General features: G+C 44.8%; 1 protein-coding gene and 2 non-coding genes across 6 annotated transcripts in view; all 3 read left to right on the top strand.

Annotated features, from left to right (window-relative positions):
• Positions 1-17,119, top strand: part of CKAP5 (cytoskeleton associated protein 5) — an 81,915-nt gene extending 64,796 nt beyond the window's left edge. For 3 of the 4 annotated variants that reach the window (XM_051966471.1, XM_051966470.1, XM_051966469.1), the window contains exons 27-44: positions 711-796; positions 2,935-3,060; positions 4,099-4,248; positions 6,383-6,586; positions 6,761-6,896; positions 7,419-7,612; positions 8,052-8,224; positions 9,369-9,542; positions 9,771-9,891; positions 10,357-10,536; positions 10,889-11,076; positions 12,335-12,410; positions 13,473-13,661; positions 13,758-13,895; positions 14,731-14,814; positions 14,933-15,092; positions 16,202-16,353; positions 16,438-17,119. In XM_051966471.1, the coding sequence (XP_051822431.1) occupies positions 711-796; positions 2,935-3,060; positions 4,099-4,248; positions 6,383-6,586; positions 6,761-6,896; positions 7,419-7,612; positions 8,052-8,224; positions 9,369-9,542; positions 9,771-9,891; positions 10,357-10,536; positions 10,889-11,076; positions 12,335-12,410; positions 13,473-13,661; positions 13,758-13,895; positions 14,731-14,814; positions 14,933-15,092; positions 16,202-16,353; positions 16,438-16,686 (2,780 nt within the window). In that variant the 3' untranslated portion in view covers positions 16,687-17,119. The remainder of the gene's footprint in view (positions 1-710; positions 797-2,934; positions 3,061-4,098; positions 4,249-6,382; positions 6,587-6,760; positions 6,897-7,418; positions 7,613-8,051; positions 8,225-9,368; positions 9,543-9,770; positions 9,892-10,356; positions 10,537-10,888; positions 11,077-12,334; positions 12,411-13,472; positions 13,662-13,757; positions 13,896-14,730; positions 14,815-14,932; positions 15,093-16,201; positions 16,354-16,437) is intronic. The other variant, XM_051966472.1, reaches the window with a different exon arrangement.
• On the top strand, positions 9,939-10,048 carry LOC127542174 (small nucleolar RNA SNORD67). The gene has a single exon (XR_007948569.1). It is a non-coding gene; the product is annotated as a small nucleolar RNA SNORD67 (small nucleolar RNA).
• Positions 11,556-11,665, top strand: LOC127542173 (small nucleolar RNA SNORD67). Its single transcript, XR_007948568.1, has one exon. It is a non-coding gene; the product is annotated as a small nucleolar RNA SNORD67 (small nucleolar RNA).
• Positions 17,120-17,886: the final 767 nt, after the last annotated feature.

Below are 17,886 nucleotides of genomic sequence, written 5' to 3'. Positions count from 1 at the left end.
AAATAATGCAAAGTGAAAAAAGCAGATTCAGGACAGAAAAACAAACTGACCATGTAAAAGGGAAACTGAGAAAAAATTTTCCATGAACAAAGTGAAACGTACTGTATACAAAGTAATAGCAATGTTCTGGGATTACCAGCTGCAAATGACTTTGTTATTCTCAGTACTGTAATTATCCATGACTACTCTGAAGGACTTATGATGAGGAATCCTATCCATATCCAGAGAAGGAACTGACTGTGTCTGAATACAGATTGAATCATTCTCTATTTCTCTCTCTCTTACTCTTTTTAACTCAATTTTTTCTGTGGTTTTTATTTTCATTAGGGTGGGAGATCTGTTTTTACAACTTGACTTTTATAGAAATGTTTTGCATAACTTCACATGTGATTTCTTAATTGTGGGTGAAGATAAGGGAGAAAACCTTGAACTCAAAAAAAAATCTTGAAAAGAAATGTGTAAAAAAGTTATTTTAAATGTAAACAAAAATATTAAATTTAAAATTAAAATGGGGGGGGGGGGAGGATGAGTAGGAATGAATAGCCCAAATATTTAAGAGGGATTGAAGAGATTATGCTTTAAAATTTATTTATTGTGTCCATGCAAGTAGTTTCAAAGTAAGTTTTGTCAGTTATGCTAGTGATTAACGATGAATTTGTAGTCATTTTTTGAAAATAAATTGAAATAACTTCTTTATTCCACCTAAAAAGCACCTGTGGAAGATTCCATGTCCAGCTCTGTGGAGTCCAAGCCTGACCCTAAAAAAACCAGAGGTGGAGGAGTTTCAAAAGCCAAGGTTAGAGAAGTCTTTATTTTGGAATAACTTTTATCCATTTGATTTCAGAAGGGATGGAAGTGTTGGGGGTAGCAAGGTTTGTTTATAAATATGTGAGCCTGAAGCAACATTGTTAGCATTGCTCTTTATATGTATCTACATGTAAAGTATTTGTAAATAAAAGTCATCCTGGGAGATTTTTAAAAACTGAAGTGATAGAGGCTGCCTTTGGGGACAGATCCAGTTTTCTAGATGTTATTACTATTCCCATTTAATTCTATTTAAAAGCTCTATAGTAGACCTGTTTTTTCCAACACAGAGTCATACCATTCTTTTCTTTTTCCTACCCTTCCATTCTCCTATTGAAAAAGAAAAAAGAGTAGCAATCGAGTTTTATCTGGCAGTAGGGGAGAAAAAGAGAAATGAAGCTCAATGAAACATTTTTAAACTGCACAGAAGAACCAGACAAGCAGCACAGCTTTAAATTAACATGTGCATTTCACTGTATGCTTAAATGGAAAAGCAAACTGTCTGTGATAGACTTAGGTTTTAATGTGCGATTCTGTTTTTCTGTATGTTCTGTCCATGGAAATGCACATTTTATTTGGTGTTAAATTCAGAATTTAAAATGACCAAACACATCTTATAGACCGTACAATAAAAGGAAAAAAGAGAAGTTCAGCAGTAGTGATGGGGATTACAGACCCCAAATATGAGATTATTCAGAATAGAAAGGGAGCGGGGAGATGGTATTAAATATGGGAGCTCATAGGGGGAGCTAAGACCCCAGAAGCTAAGTGGATACTCAGCAAATTCATTATACCTGCCAGGGCAGCAGGTCTGCCCTCTGCTGTTTATCCTATCGCTCTTTTCTTCTTTTGCCATGTTCAGGATCTAGTGAGTCTGCTTAATTAATTCCCTAAATTAAGCTGGGAGGATGAGACCCTTTTTTATGCTAGCTATTGCTTCCTCTTCCTCTCCTCTCTCATCCAAATTTCTTTTTCTTTGTGGGGAGGGAGTGAATTTATTTACTTTTTTGATAGTGTCTTACAAATGGGCCCAGGCTGGTTTTTACCATGTAAAATGTGTTTTAGCTAGAAAGTATTTGGACTAGAAACTTTTGAGCTACTTAAATTGAGTAATATTTATTGTATTAATATTGCACATTTAAATTTAGTCTGCATGAGCTTACATTAACTGCTCCATACATTCCTTTTGCTAATATAAACATTTTCTAACTTGTATTCTATAATTCTATAATTGTATAGTTCAAAATACTAAGTATTAGGTCATATTTCACATTTCACACTTTATATTCAAGTGAGTCAGAAGGCAGTTAGATGGAACACTGGGCTTGAAGTCAAGAAGACCTAAGTTCAAATTTGGCTTCCCAGACTTACTATGAGCCTGGGCACATCACATAATCTCTGTCTGCCTCAAGTTTCTTTTACTGTAAAATGGAGATATTATAACATCAACCTCTCAGAGTTGTGAGGTTGAAATGAAATAATAATTGCAAAGCACTTAGTACTCTGCCTGGCATATAGTAGGTGCTATGTAAATATTTTCATCATTTTCACATTCTGTGACAGCAAGCTACAAAAGGGTAATAATTGAATTGTTCCCTGCTGAAGGATAGATTAAAGCTTTTTGACCAAAGGAAGATGAAATGTGGCCTCTTTTAAGAGTTCTTTTAGCACAAATAATGTTGAGAACTTCATGTAGCTCATTACTTTGATTTGTCTGAACACAAATATTTTTTGGCTTATTGCAGCTGTCTAATGATAATGATAGTTTTTCTGACTGCAATACTAGCCTGAGCAAGAAACAGCCAGTCACACAGGTACCCAGGAAAAGGCCATAAGCACGGGTATGGTTCTGGTGGGGGATCCTCGATCAGCTGTGGTGGAGGGACATTGTTTGGTTGTTACCGGAGCACACACCAAGAGGGTGTGGGATATTCCCTATGAGATTCTGTCGTCTGTTTCTCTTTCCTGTGGAACAAAGCTCTGGAATGCTACCTTGGGTCAGTGTGATGAATCTGCACTTTGCTTGGACAGCCCCATTCCTTCCCCGAGGAGAGTCTTGGTTTGCAGGGTTGATGATCATGTGTCTTTCTGTGTTTCCTTTGCTTATCATTCTCCCTACCATGTTTCCAGAGTGTACAAGGAAAGAAGATGCCAAGTAAAGCTAGCTTAAAGGAAGACGATGATAAATCTGGTCCTATTTTCATTGTTGTACCGAATGGAAAGGAGCAAAGGATGAGGGATGAAAAGGCGTTAAAGGTAAATCCTAAGTATGGTCTGGAATCTCTGCTGTGTTTTGTGCTGCCTTATTTCAGAACTAAATCTTACTGTGTTATAGGAGCCAATGCAAAGCTCTTTCAAGAAGCCATAGTTCTTACAAAAGACTTATAGAAGAGATCTCCCATGTATCTCATTTCATCAGAGAACTCTTCATTGAGCTTCTTATAGATAGGCTCTATAAAATAGGAAAGATTCCTTGATTCCTTGTTGGCACAAAATGATTTATTTCATCAAAATCCCTTTTGAACTTCCATGATTATTAGGCTTGATTTATATACTGCATATGTGGTGGGCTAAACTTATGTCTGAACATCAATAATTGAGGCTTGACTAGGATTCTTCCTTATATCTGCACCTGAAGGTTCTCGCAAGTTCATTCGGCAAACATTTTGGTGCAGCTAGTTGGTATAGTGAATACTGAACTGAACTGAATTCAGGAGGGCCCAAATTCAAATCTAGCCTCAGATATTTAGCACATCCTAGCTGTGTGATTCTTGGCAAGTCACTTAACCCCAATTGACTCAAAATGAGTAAGTAAAAAAATAAATAAGTCTTTTATAAGTCCCTAATATATGAAAAGCAAGCTAGGCATTAGTGATAAAGAGGCAAAAGCAAGACTGATGCTGCCCTTCAGCTGACATTCTGCTGGAGTTTGGGAGAATATAATATATGTTCAGATGTTTGTGTTCAAGGTCATTTTAAGGACCAAGAAAACCCTTAAAAACAATGGATTGGCGAAGGCTTTGTGGGGGAGGAGGGTGACAACATTTGACTGAGACATGAAGGAAGAAAGATAAGATTGTTTAGGCTAAACAGAGTTAAATGCTTGTCTGACTTTTTTCCTTATATACCTGTAAATTCATCCTATGAATGCAGATCTTGTTAACCTTTGCCATCTAGGGTTTTGACCACCCGGGATGCCACAACATAAGCAATCGTTCTCTCTGTAATTACTTTGCACAAACATTGGGTTTTTCAGCTGAGCCGTTCTCCTGTGTTATCTGTGACCCCTTGTAGGTGCTGAAATGGAATTTCACCACTCCCCGAGACGAGTATATTGAGCAGTTAAAGTTGCAAATGTCCAGCTGTGTGGCCAGATGGTTACAAGATGAGATGTTTCACTCAGACTTTCAGCATCACAACAAAGCTCTGGCTGTTATGGTTGATGTAAGTTTGGAATAGAATGTAAATATGCTTGTTTTGTGGAGAGACTGAACATTTAGAGTCCAGATTAAGGAAAGAAGTTATTCCCAGCTGGGATTTGGTCTTATATTGATCAAGTGTACACAAAAAACAAACATCAAAACAGCAACATGAAATAAGAAGACCTGCCCAGTCTCAGAAGAATTGCCATCTATGCATTTTCAGATGCTATTGCCTTTCATGGCATTGTTGATATTATTTCTCTCTGTTTCTTCTCATCTTCAGTCCATCTTCTCTACGATACTGCCCTACTTTCATTTCTGGATTTTCTGACTTGAGTACCTTTTATCAGTATAAACTTTTCCCTACTTCCCTCTTCCACCAACATTTTACCCTTATTATTTTTTTGGAGAAAGTACTTATCCAGAGATATGTTCCTGTAGCAAGTCTCATCTCACAAGGTCTCGGTGATACAGGTCCCATGAGCTTCCCTGGGTCGGTATCCCCAACTCCTTTTCTGTGGACAACTTTATGCTTTCTAGATAAGCCTCATCCATATTCACTTGTAAAGTTGATGGTTTGAGTTCCAGACTAAGGTTTCACTTTTTTCCAATTCATCAGCATTTTAAAGAGTATTGTGGTATGAGGGGAGGTGGTACAGTGGATAGAGCACCAACCCTGAAGACAGGAGAACCTGAGTTCAAATCTGGTCTTAGACCCATAACATTTCCTAGCTATGTGACTCTGGGCAAATCACTTAACCCCAATTGCCTTAGGGGGAGTGGGGGGAGGGATGATGAAGAGTATTGTGGTGTAGTAGGTATAAATCTGGTCGGTGATTACAGAAGAGCTTTTTTAAGCCAGTCCCATTAGCTTGATAATAACCTGAACAGGCCATTTAACTTTGCAGTGACCCAGGTAGACTGCAAGACTCAAGACAGATATATTTTTGCCTGTCATTATTGGACATACTCCATCCAAAGGCCCCCAGCCTTTCATTCTGCTTTAATTTAAGCCTTATTCTAAAAATTCAAAACTCTTTCTCATAAACTGTTTTCATCCGCTGTTTATTTGTTGTATGAATTTCTTGTGTGAATTCTGTGCCTTTTGAGGAGAAACCCTAAGGTCTTCAGATTCTTGCCCAAGATTTTCATAAACCTTAGCAGTGATTTATGGATTCCTTCTGCATCATCACTTGTGTCCATGTGAATCGCCCTACGTAGGTAGTAGTCCCAGGACACCCCTTTCATTATGTCATTCCTCTGTTAAAAACCTCTATTGTTGTTTTATTTTAACGAAGTCTAAACAGCTCTCTCCACCTAGTATTCAAGATGCTCCATGATGTGGTTTTCAGGCAAGGATCTCATCTTTAAGGGGCCATCAGCTAAGTTGATATTCACAAACAGTCTAAAAAACTGACTTCTAAAACATACCTCCTGCCTTGTACTTTTTGCCACCATTCTGCCACCATCACTGTAGAAATAAAAGGGGGCAAAAGAGGAAAAATGTAGATTATTTTAGATCTTTGTTTCATGTGTTTCTGTAGCAAAAGCAACAAGCAATGAATATAATCTCAGTGGCAATTGCATTTGTCCTTGGGGAACAAATTGGACCATACTCAAAATCCTCTCTAGCATGGTCACGTTTCAGGGCCTGGTGCTGGGATTGCCTCTGAGAAGCCCGGGTCTCATCTGTGCCATAATGAAACAAAGGGATAGGACCCTTTCAGAGGAATGGAACATTGTAATATATGTGGAAGAAGAGAAGTGTGAAGAGATAGAGTAGTTTTTTGATCTTTTTGGGGGATGGAATTTGGAAATCCCTGGGTTTGAATCCTAGGTCTTGTACATTCTCATAAAAGGAGCAGAATTTCAGGGGGATTTTGAGGGTATAGAGCAGAAGCATTTTTGGTTGTCTCTTCATTGATTTGATTCCATTTTCTTAAAATCTGTGGCCTTTTAACATATTTAATTCATTTTGTGTACTCAGAGTATTTGTTTTTGTTGATAATTATGTTATAAATTGGGAAGGACAAAGCCGAAAATCAAATGCCCATTGTTTACATTATTAAGCTATAGTATGATTAAGTAGTAGATATTTGTTCAATGGAAGTGTATCTTTTATACAATTGGAGTTGTACTTTTTTCTTGTCTTCAAGCACTTGGAAAGTGAAAAAGAAGGTGTTATTAGTTGCCTGGATCTTATCCTGAAATGGCTTACCCTGAGGTTCTTTGATACCAATACAAGTGTCCTCATGAAAGCCCTGGAATATCTGAAATTACTCTTTACTCTGCTGAGTGATGAAGAGTATCACCTGACTGAGAATGAGGCCTCTTCCTTCATCCCCTATCTCATCCTTAAGGTAATTCTGGCATTCTTTCTCAGAAAAATTGAGCCCTTTTCCGGGAGGGATTATTCTTTTTTCCCTTTTACTCTTAGATTGGTTACACAATGACAACCTTTTTTTTCCTTTATGAAGAAACATGAAAAAGACACACAAAATATTTTGCTTTATTGGATTTTTCTTGTTAATCAGGTTGGGGAGCCAAAAGATGTTATTCGCAAAGATGTTCGTGCCATCCTAAACCGGATGTGCCTTGTCTACCCAGCCAGCAAAATGTTCCCTTTTATCATGGAAGGAACCAAGTCCAAGAATTCCAAGCAGCGAGCAGGTAGAGTATGTGACTTAGTTTGGGGCAAGAGATCGTTGAGTTCTCTAATTGACTGAGCAAGCAACATTTGTACAGTAACTACTGAGTAGATGTGCCTGCTGTGTATCGAGCACCGAGGATAAAAAGCAGGTCACAAGAATATTCTGGTTGTTGATCCTAATTAAAGTTACCCACAGCAAGGTCACACACCTTTTAACTTAAACTAAGAAACTGTAGGTGAATTGCACCTTCATGAACCTGTGGGGTCAAAAGGTACAAGAATTGCTCAGTAACCCCCTGGGGACCATCTTCAGTGTCCTGGGGCCAGCTGCCCCACAGCCTTCTTCCCTGAAGTCCCACGGGTCTTATAGGGGAAAGGCCAGCAGGGCTAGAGAAGGTGGAGGGTTCAGCATGTCCCAAAAGAGAAGCTGTCTAGCAAAGCTAAGCCAAGTGTGTACCAAGTATCTCTTGGTCGCGTCAATCTTTCTGGGATATGAATGACTTGAAGATGACTCATTGGGTTTTTCTCTTTGGTCTCCTTAGAGTGCCTGGAAGAGCTGGGTTGTCTGGTAGAATCCTATGGCATGAATGTGTGTCAGCCAACCCCAGGAAAAGCCTTAAAGGAGATGGCTATCCACATTGGCGATCGCGACAATACTGTTCGCAATGCCGCCCTCAACACCATTGTGACGGTCTACAATGTACATGGGGATCAGGTGTTCAAACTCATCGGAAATGTGAGTGGTCTTTTTTTCTTGGAGCTATTCTCTTCTGTCACGACACTAACTAAGTAGTTGTTGATTGTGATTAAAGAGACTTCAGCTTTCTCTGCTTTAACACCATACTAGTTTTTAATCTACATATACGACCCTTCTCATTTCCGTGGATCTCCTCTTACCCTTGCAGGGCTGCACGTGGCCCTACCCCTGTTGAGGCTCTGCGGGCCCCCAGCTGGACCAGGAGCCAAAGTCTGGCTGCAGGCCAACACAGCCTCACAGAGGAATTTGCCTAATGCAGATTGACATAAAGCACAAACTGTCTCTAGATGTGGGTGTTATTTCTGTTTCCTCTGGTTTTTGATCTATGGTTTTTAAAATTTAATAGGGAGAATACATCAGTATTCTAAACTCACAAAGGGTAAAGATGCTTTGAATTCAATTCTGATGTGTTACACAGCTTTCTGAAAAGGACATGAGTATGCTCGAGGAGAGGATTAAGCGGTCAGCAAAGAGACCGGCGGCTGCCCCAATAAAACAGGTAGAAGAGAGACCTCAGCGAACTCAAAACTTGAACTCCAATGCCAACATGTTACGCAAGGGGCCAGCTGAGGACATGTCATCCCGACTCAAGTATGTATCAGGAAGTGCCCATCTGAGATCTTCTTTGTGGTCTCTGCCCTTATACTCACAGCTTGTCCCATAACGGGATCTGGAGTTCTTGTAACCATTGTCTTGCATGACAGAGTGTCCGGACATATATTATGTAACAATGTTTGATCCTTCCGTCTTCATTGTCTTTGTCTTTGTCTCAAAACCTCTTCTAAATGGTATTGTGCCTTCTTTCACTGCTTCTCCGTGGACAGAATTATGTATCGCACTTACAGGATGTAAGTACTGCCTGCTAACTCCTTGTTAGCAGGGCTCTTATATCTTTGTAACTTCTGACTTGGATTCATCCCCTCTGTAGGATGACTGGCTTAGAGTTGATGAACAGGGTGGTGGGGGTGTCTGCCATAAGTATAGATAGATCAGAGTCCTCTTTCTGCTCACAGGCACCAGTAGCCTGACCGCTGATAAATGTGGCAATTCAGTGCTAGAAGCATCAAATTATTAGCCCATTCTTCTTTTGTGTTTTACACTCAATAATGGACTCTGGGGGTGATAGCTAATAAGCACACAGCCCGGAACTGGCTCAGTGACTGAGAACACATGGGGTACACTGCCAGGAGTCACGCCACAAGGATAATGTTAACTCCTGTCAGTTCTATAGTGTTAACATCCATAGTTCAAATGAGCTGGCTTTCATTCCACAAAATATTCCCTTGAGAAAAACTTCATCTCTGGGAGCTATATTCTGAACACTGCCTGAACTGATTCTCGTAATGGAGAGATCCTTAATACCAGTGAATTTGGTGGCGACATGAAGGGGAGGGGAAAGCGATCTCTTTGACTTTTAGTCGCAAAGAGGTAGGCTCTGAGCCAGTTTGTGGTGCCATTTGTGTATATAGACTCAGTCTTGGTTTTTCTCCAAGTAAAATTGTATTAATCTTCAAGTATAAATTAACTAATAGCTCCCCTTACAGAATATCTGTGAGTCAGGACATTTAATGGTTAAAAGCCCTGAACAAGGACTCAAGCCAATCAGGGGGGTTGAGTGAAACCAGAAGTTAAACATTTGCTTGGAAGCTTTTTGGCCCCTGGTGGAGACCTGCTCATGCCGCTTGATGAGATAATCCTACAGTTGTGCAATAAACTCCTTTTTTCTTCCTTTTAGCCAAGCTCGCAGCTTAAGTGGACACTCGGAGGCGACCCACACGGTGCCTCGTGAATTCCAGCTAGACCTAGATGAAATAGAAAATGATAATGGTACCGTCCGATGTGAGATGCCAGCCCTGGTTCAGCACAAATTGGATGATATTTTTGAGCCAGTCCTTATCCCTGAACCCAAGTAAGTCCAAACTCTTCCCTTCAGAAGATTCTCCTTTAGATCACCCTCAGTAGGGTAGGGGGTGGAGGCTAAGCAACATGAGACATTATCTGGTCATTGCTGATTTGACCTGCATACTAAGTTTTCAGTTAAGAAGGCTTAGGCTTACAGAAAGTGACATTTTCCCTCTTACCATCGGTGCCTGGGGTAGATGATTGAACTTATAACCTTTTCCCTGCTGCCTCCTAGGATTCGGGCTGTTTCTCCCCATTTTGATGACATGCATAGTAACACGGCATCCACAATCAACTTCATCATCTCCCAAGTTGCCAGTGGTGACATCAACACCAGCGTGCAGGCCCTAACGCAGGTAAGAGGCGCCCGTCATGTATTTGAGTCAGAGTCATAGTCTCTGCCCGCGAGAGTGATGAGTTGCACGTTGGTGTGGCCACGGCATCAGGTGATGTGGGCTGCACTCAGTAGCAGTCTGGTGACAAACCAAGTGCACAGGGGCCATCTGACTCGTGGTCCTTCCTTGCTTTGTAGGGGACAGTGTGGATTTTATACAACTTTTTGTTTCGCAGTAGCAGATAGTTCAGTGAAAGTAACAGTATTGTTTGTATAGAACCTGGTTTTAAAGAAAATCCTAGACTTGGCCAATGGAGAAAACCCAGAAGGTGCGCGTCTTCGTGTGTCTACCTTGGCTAGTTTTCACATGAACCCCAGATCTGCAGGAGGCACCGTCTTAATCAGTGCCAGATAGTCCATTCAGAGTTTCATCTTTCATCTTAGAAGAATATAATTGGAACAGCACATCTTGGGATTTTGTCTTTAGATTGATGAGGTCCTGAGACAAGAAGACAAATCCGAAGCTATGTCAGGTCACATCGACCAGTTCCTGATTGCCACCTTCATGCAGTTACGACTCATCTACAACACGCACATGGCGGACGAGAAACTCGATAAGGATGAGATCATCAAGTTATATAGCTGCATCATTGGAAACATGATTTCAGTAAGACTTGAACTCTGGCAAAAAGCTCTGTCCTCTTCCATTTCTTCTCCTCTCTTTGGTCAAGGCATAAAGGTTCTCCCATTGTATCCCATGGAATTTGGGAGAATGAGGCACATTTAGAGAGCGCTGTTTGCCATAGGGGATCTGTACCGTAATTCTGGTTATTAGGAAGGCTTCTGGAAAACTAATGGATTTTCCATACCCAGGAGGGTTGTGCTCATGGGGATGTGTCCAGGCAATGATTTGTCAGATACTTGACTTGTCTCTAATCTTTGAACTCTTTCCATCAGCCTCTGCTTCTCTACACTGCTAGGGGCAGAAGTCTGAACATTCCTCCTGTTGTGAATGCTAGCTCTTTCAGATGGAAAACCTCGCTCGAGAAGCCTCCACTGGCGTCCTGAAGGACCTGATGCACGGGCTCATTACCTTAATGCTGGACTCTCGGATTGAAGATCTTGAGGAAGGACAACAGGTCTTCCGTTCTGTCAATCTCTTGGTAGTGAAGGTGCTAGAGAAGTCAGACCAGACCAATATCCTAAGGTACAACTTGACCCTCCATGCCTAACCTGAAACAAATTCTTCCCCAGAAGGCCTAGTCCTAGGATAGAGACCTCTACATGGAAAGGAGGCCACTGGTTCTGCGGGGGTTGGCCCAACAAATTCCTCCTCCTGCTGACAAAAGTAATGGGTCATTAGTAATTACATATTCATTTTTGCTGATTGCTCATGAAAGCTCCATCAGTCATTTCATACATACCCAGCTGCTTTAGAACTGGACAGAGGGCTCAGTTGGAAGCATTTCCATTCATGCTTCTTGTGGCAGGGACCCATGGTGGGAGTCTCAGAATGAGTTTATTCTACCCAAGGTGTGTTGGTCGAGCCAGTTCTTTGATGAGTGAAACAACACTTACGTGCAAATCTGTTCACTTCTTTTTTGTTTCCTCACTCCCATGGTTTTTCCCTTTTGCTCTGATCTCTGCCTCCTGTTGTGTATTTGAGTCGAAGCCATAGTCCCTGCCCGCGAGAGTGATGAGTTGCACGTTGGTGTGGCCACGGCATCGGGTGATGTGGGCTGCACTCAGTAGCAGTCTGGTGACAAACCAAGTGCACAGGGGCCATCTGACTCGCGGTCCTTCCTTGCTTTGTAGGGGACAGTATGGATGACTTATCAGGACTCATAAAGTAATATGTATTAAAAATAAATAAATTTACTAGGGAACAAAAAAGAAACAGCACTTATTAAGACCCTACTCTGTGCCAAGCATAGACTGCTCCTGCTCTCCAGGAGCCCTTGCACTAATCGGGGAGACACTACATAAAAAGCAGTTGTTGGCAAGCCCAGAGGTCCTGAGGTGACAGTCCTGCCGGACTGCAGGGTTAATGGGGAGGTCAGAGGGCTTGGGGATCAGCCATGGGGCCTGCTGATCCTCCATGCAGCGACCCTTCAAGTTCCAACTGGTATTGGGAGAGCCTGGGCGGGAGAGGGGCACGCACTGGGAGGATTGTTCTTGCCTTCTCTGGCATCCTGGATAGGCTCTTGGACGGCCTAGAGGCTGGGGAAAAAAGGGGAGAAACCATTGGCCCAAGAAGGTCCTGCCGACCAGGCGGAGATCCGCGGCCTTTATTCTCTTCAGGTACAGGTGGTGTGCTCGTAGCGAGCTCAGCAGGCTTATCACTCTGAGCTTGGCAGAGAGGGCCCGGCAGGAGGTAGCCAGCTCTCAGCAGCCGACTTGCTTCATCTGAATTTCAGGTTGTTATCTTTTGGTTTTTTTAATGCTGCTGTTCTTCTTCTCCTTAGTGCACTGCTCGTTCTGCTCCAGGACAGCCTTCTAGCAACAGCCGGTTCTCCCAAGTTCTCTGAGCTTGTCATGAAGGTGAAGTCCAGATTCAGGCTGGTTCTATTCAAAAATGCTTTCCGTTTGGCGAGGTGTAAAGAGACATTGGGGTGGAGGGAGGAAGGAGGGAGCACACATCGATGTAGTCCATCCTCACGGAGTGCTCCACACAGTGCTGAGCACTTCTTACAGATGTTGTTGGGTCCTCACAACAGCCCTGGGAGGTAGATGCTTTGAAAATCCCTACTTTACAGTTGGAGAAACTGAGGCAGGAGATGATTAAAGTCATTTGTCCACAGTCACACGTTTAGGAAGTGCCTGAGATTGTTTGCATTATAGTATCTGCTATACTCCCTCATGAGTGAAAAGAAAATAAGAAATCTTTCTCCACAGAGTGGAGATATCTCTTCCCCATCCTGATTCAGGCATGCTAAGCTACCAAAAGAGCTCTTACACACTTGTCTTCAGTACACCCTCTGGCCTCTGCATCCCTTAAGCCTTGTCTCATAATGGAAATATATGTAGACCAAAAACACGTCAACAGAGCCATCCCCTCAATGACCGTGTCTGCCTGTATGTCCACTCTGGCACGAGTCCCCAACTCCCCAAATGGAGGATGCGCCAAGCCATGCCCGGCTGATAGAAAGGCCGTGATGCGGTGCCCACTTTAGAGAAGGCTCTGCATGCTCAGTACTTTCCTGCTTTCTTTTTACATTGGTAGAATTTGGCTGTAGCTTCAAGTTTGAATGTCTGTTAAATATTTGACATGAATTCTTGTCTGAAGGAGATGATTCTATTAGCAAGAGACTTTCTGGAGCCAGGCCTAGCCCTGAATTCTGACAGGCTGGATGCCCTCTAGAACATGTCCACATCTGGGCCTGGTTTCTAGTCTGAGGGGTTCAGGTGGAGGTCTTGTGACCTCACTGGCTTGAACCAGCTCCAAGGCACGTTATTAGCAGCCCAGCTACAGGGACTTGGGTCTTTCTCGGCTCAGACTCGCACTCTTTGTGGCTTTGGTCAAGTCATTATGCTTCTCTGAACCTCTGTTTCCTTCGAGTTTTGATTTTTGTTGGTTTCATTTTTCCCCTTTGTTTCTAACAGTGTCTCTGGAGAATGGTTCGGCTTCTCCCCGATACTATCAACAGCATTAATCTGGACAGGATTCTCCTGGATATCCACATCTTCATGAAAGTTTTCCCTAAGGAGAAACTGAAGCAATGTAAGAGTGAATTCCCCATTCGGACCCTAAAAACTCTGCTGCATACCCTCTGCAAGCTAAAGGGGCCCAAGGTGAGCCAAAGAGATCCCTAGTATACCTGCAGATCAGCCCAGAAAAGAGCCTGGGAATGGCATCACTACTAGTGGGACCCTGCTTGTCTCCCCCAGATCCTGGACCACCTCACAATGATTGACAACAAAAATGAGTCTGAACTGGAAGCTCACTTGTGCAGGATGATGAAGCACAGTCTGGACCAAATGGGAAGCAAGTCCGATAAGGAAACCGAAAAAGGAGCGTCTCGGATAGTGAGTGACAGAGCCAGAGAGATGATGGTTCTGATTGGGGGGCTGTGTACTAAGCACTGGGGCTACAAAAAGAGTAAGTCAGCCCCGCTCGTCAGGGAGCTCACATCCTAAGGACACAAAACACATCTGGGGCATTTCAGCTGGCCGGTCATTAATAAAACCACACTGGTTTTCGATGCCTAACCATTCAACGGTGCTAGAGGCCACCCAGCCGTGGCCAAGGACCCTGATATTTAGAACTTTTCCTTTCTGAGTCACCCGGTTTGTAACTGCTGAGGAGGCAGGGCCTGCAAGGGAAGTTCCCAGGCTGCGTGTCCATAAAGGTTTTAGTGGACTGTGGTTTTGACCACCAGACTGGAAGCAGAGCCGTTGCAGGGGGAAGGGGGTAGGGGAGGGAGGAAAAGTGAAGGGGAGTGCGCACTGGTGTCCCGGGACTCAGATTGATTCCTTCCAAAAGGAGGAGTCTGTGGAGGTGGTTTGGCCCAGCCGGCATCATCTGCCTCCCATCTCTAAGACTGGTTGCACTAGCTACACTTGATTGCCCCACCAGCGTTAGTGGATCCCTTCTATGGGACTTGGTATTGCCCAAGTTTCTGCTGTGATCACATCTCTGCTTCGTATGTGTGGACCACGGCTGCATACGAGTGTTTTTCTTAGACCTCAAGAGAGATTTCTTACCCAGACATCGAGACCAAATAAATAAGCTGATTATTATTGTGTTTTAGAAAAATGGGCTTATTCGCATCCCTGCACCCAATACGGATCTGGCCCCTTTCAGTTTACATGCAAAACCAGAGGGCCATTGGGAACCTTGGTCTTAACTTTGTTTCTTTAGGATGAAAAAGCGTCGAAGGCCAAAGTGAATGACTTCTTAGCTGAAATCTTTAAAAAGATTGGCTCCAAAGAGAACACTAAGGAGGTAAGAGAAAAGAAGGTGGTCCAGATGGGAATCTTCTTTGTGGAAAACAACCCTAAGTCTCTGTTCTGCTGCTAACTCGGGATCCTCTTCTGCTTTCGCTCCCCTTTTAATTCATCAGGGCCTAGCAGAATTGTATGAATACAAGAAGAAATACTCAGATGCCGACATCGAGCCCTTCCTGAAAAACTCCTCTCAGTTCTTTCAGAGCTACGTAGAACGAGGCCTCCGGGTGATAGAAATGGAGAGGGAGGGCAAAGGACGCATCCCCTCTTCAACAGGTAGAAGTTCCTCCCCAGCCCGGGAGTTGTAGACACCGGTCGTGTTTCGGCTTTTCCAGAAAGGAGACAAACGTGGGATTCGTTGCTTGTAGGAGTCAGGCAGAAAAGACTGATAATTGAATGAAAGGCTAAAATTTGAGGGTGGAGGGGTTTGTCCAGCAAAGCAACTTGGCTGGGTTCCCTAAACTAGCCGGGGCCCGATCTCTCATCCCCACTACTGGCAAACGTCGGGCTATGGAGTTAGTCATTCAGTTTGGCACACACCTGAGTCCCGCTCTCCCGCTCTCCCCCTCCCCCCCCTGCAGAGGGTTGGGCATACTTTTTGAATTTAATTGAATAATTGATGAAATGGAATTCCATCAATTGCAGTGTTCACCTCACTGTCCATTGACCCCCCTCAGGACTCGCCCAGAATGGTGCCAGGGGGCACTTTGAGGTTCCCCTCCTCCTCTCCCTGCCCCCATCTGTTTTAAATGTTAGCATCAGGATCCCCATAACATAATATGGGACTGGCAGGCCCGAGTTTCTCTGCCACGCCCTCAAAGCTTTGTTTCTTAGCTTCCTCTTAGAAGAGAGAACTTGGAATGGCCTGCCCCTTTCAGAAGTAGGGCTGCCCATCAAATAGTGTAGCCCCCTGGGCATTTTCTGCCTCTTTTTCAGATCATCATGGAGCATTCTAGCTTCTTTCCCAAAAGCACCTTCTCCTTGGGCCTTTGGGTGCCTTTTATAAATTTTCAGGCAAATTCCTCTCTAAGTCCTCCACTCCTCCAAATAGCCACGGTTCTGTCCCAATCCTGAAAGACCGAGGCTTCCCACAGTTTGCTCCAAATTCTGAGAAGCCATAGTTCCTATGTTCTTAGGACAGACTGGTCTGTGTTGATGCGAAGGTCTTATTGCTGGGGTGTCCGATCTAGGCTGCCCTTTTTAGAAATAAGTTCCTCCTGAAAAGAGGGGCTTTTGACTCTCTGAGCTGTGCCCTGGGGGGCTGGATAACCAGGGAGGGGGATGAGGGAGAGGGGGTCGGGCAGGAGGGGGATCCCAGAGCTGCTTGCCCCAGCCGGCCTCCAGATAGATCTTGCTGCCTGACTGGAGGCTTTGCTCCCTCTTAGGGATTTCTCCCCAGATGGAGGTGTCATGCGTCCCCACTCCCACCAGCACGGTATCCTCAATGGGAAATACGAACGGAGAGGAAGTCGGCCCCTCCGTGTACCTGGAGCGGCTGAAGATCCTGCGGCAGCGCTGCGGTCTAGAGAACACTAAGGTAAGAAGGGCCTTTGTCCTGGCCTGGGAGGGGGCGCCCGACCGGGCTGGAGCAGCCCCTGAGAGTACGATCTTGTCCCGTCAGCAGGATGACAGGCCCGCGCTGACCCTGCTCTCCAAGCCCTCGGTGCCCGCCGTGGTCTCCTCCACGGACATGCTCCACAGTAAGCTCTCTCAGATCCGGGAGTCCCGGGAACAGCACCACCACCTGGACCTGGACTCCAACCAGATGCACTCGGCCGCCACCACCTCCTCCTCCTCCTCCTCTTCCACAGCTGCTAACATTGATGACTTGAAAAAAAGACTGGAGAGAATAAAAAGCAGTCGCAAATGAAGCCCCCACACGCTCCCCGCTCAGTTTGCTCAGCTAGAAGTCTTCGTAGTCGGAGGCCACCGACCGGCGCGCCCTCCGACACCGTGGGCTGTGGGGGAGGACGGAGTCACCGTGGCACAAGTCCCTGTACATACTCTGCTTCTCTCCGTGAGCATCCTGCCCCTAGAAGACTGTCTGTGTATTAGTTTAGTGTACAGACCTGTAAACAGCCTCCCTTGCTCAGACTGTGTTCTCATCTTTTTTTAATTGCTATTATTTGTAAAGTTGACTTAATATTTCCTAGCTCTTGACTATTAGAAACTCTTTAGTGGTTTTCCTTTGAGTTGTGAGCTCTCCTCTGTAACCCTAAAGGGTCGGGCTATTCTGTATGGACGCATGGCATGATAAAGCTAATTTAAGTGTCTTTTGTAAATAAAGTTTGCATTAACTCTAACCGGCTACGGAGAACCGACCCCAGAGTTGGGAAGGTAGAGCTCCCGGTGCCTGGGCAGCCAGAGGCGGCTGGAGCTTCCGGACAGAGGACCCGCGGCCCATCCACCCGACTCTCCCGGAGGTGCCCGCCAGCCCCTTCTGCAAGGGGCACCTTCTCAGGCTCTGCACTGATGGAGCTTGTCGGAGTTCCAGGCACGGCTCGCCCTTTGCTGCGAATTGAGAGGAGCCTCTCCCGTGATGGAGGCACCCCATCGGCCTGAGGATCCTTGAGGTGTGACCCAGGGCACGCGGGCCTGTGCAGCTTGGGTGGCTGCTTCTTGGGGGTCTCAGGCCCTCGGTCACCTTGGCCAGTCACCGCCCAGGAGCCCTGTGGCTTGAGGATGGCTGTGGCTCAGTGGGGCAGGTGGCAATGGGACCTTCTCCGTTCTTTCCTAAGTCATAATAAATGGGACTGCAGACCTGGTCCTGGCGTTTGAACCAGAGCGGGATGTGTGCTCTGGCATGAGTCCCCACATTGGACCTTCCAACTGTTGCCCCTTGCTGGGTCCTAGCTTCTCTTTGTCGTATGGAGGTTGCTGGCCATGTGTTCCGGGGGTGTTCCCCGTCCCCTCCCTGCACTCGGCTCCCCTCGTTCAGCGGGAACCTTCCTGCTGCCCCACCGTTGTGGGGGAAAGGAGTGGGGGTCAGCCAGCCCCTTGTGTTCTGGTGAGGGGCTCCCATGCTCACCTCTGGCTTGCACTCCAAACCGGACTGCTGCTAGATTCCGGT

The sequence above is a fragment of the Antechinus flavipes genome, chromosome 6, assembly GCF_016432865.1.
Source record: "Antechinus flavipes isolate AdamAnt ecotype Samford, QLD, Australia chromosome 6, AdamAnt_v2, whole genome shotgun sequence".
In the NCBI taxonomy this organism is placed as follows: domain Eukaryota; kingdom Metazoa; phylum Chordata; class Mammalia; order Dasyuromorphia; family Dasyuridae; genus Antechinus; species Antechinus flavipes.
Note: the sequence above shows the minus strand (reverse complement) of the source record. Positions and strands in the feature narration are given on the sequence as shown.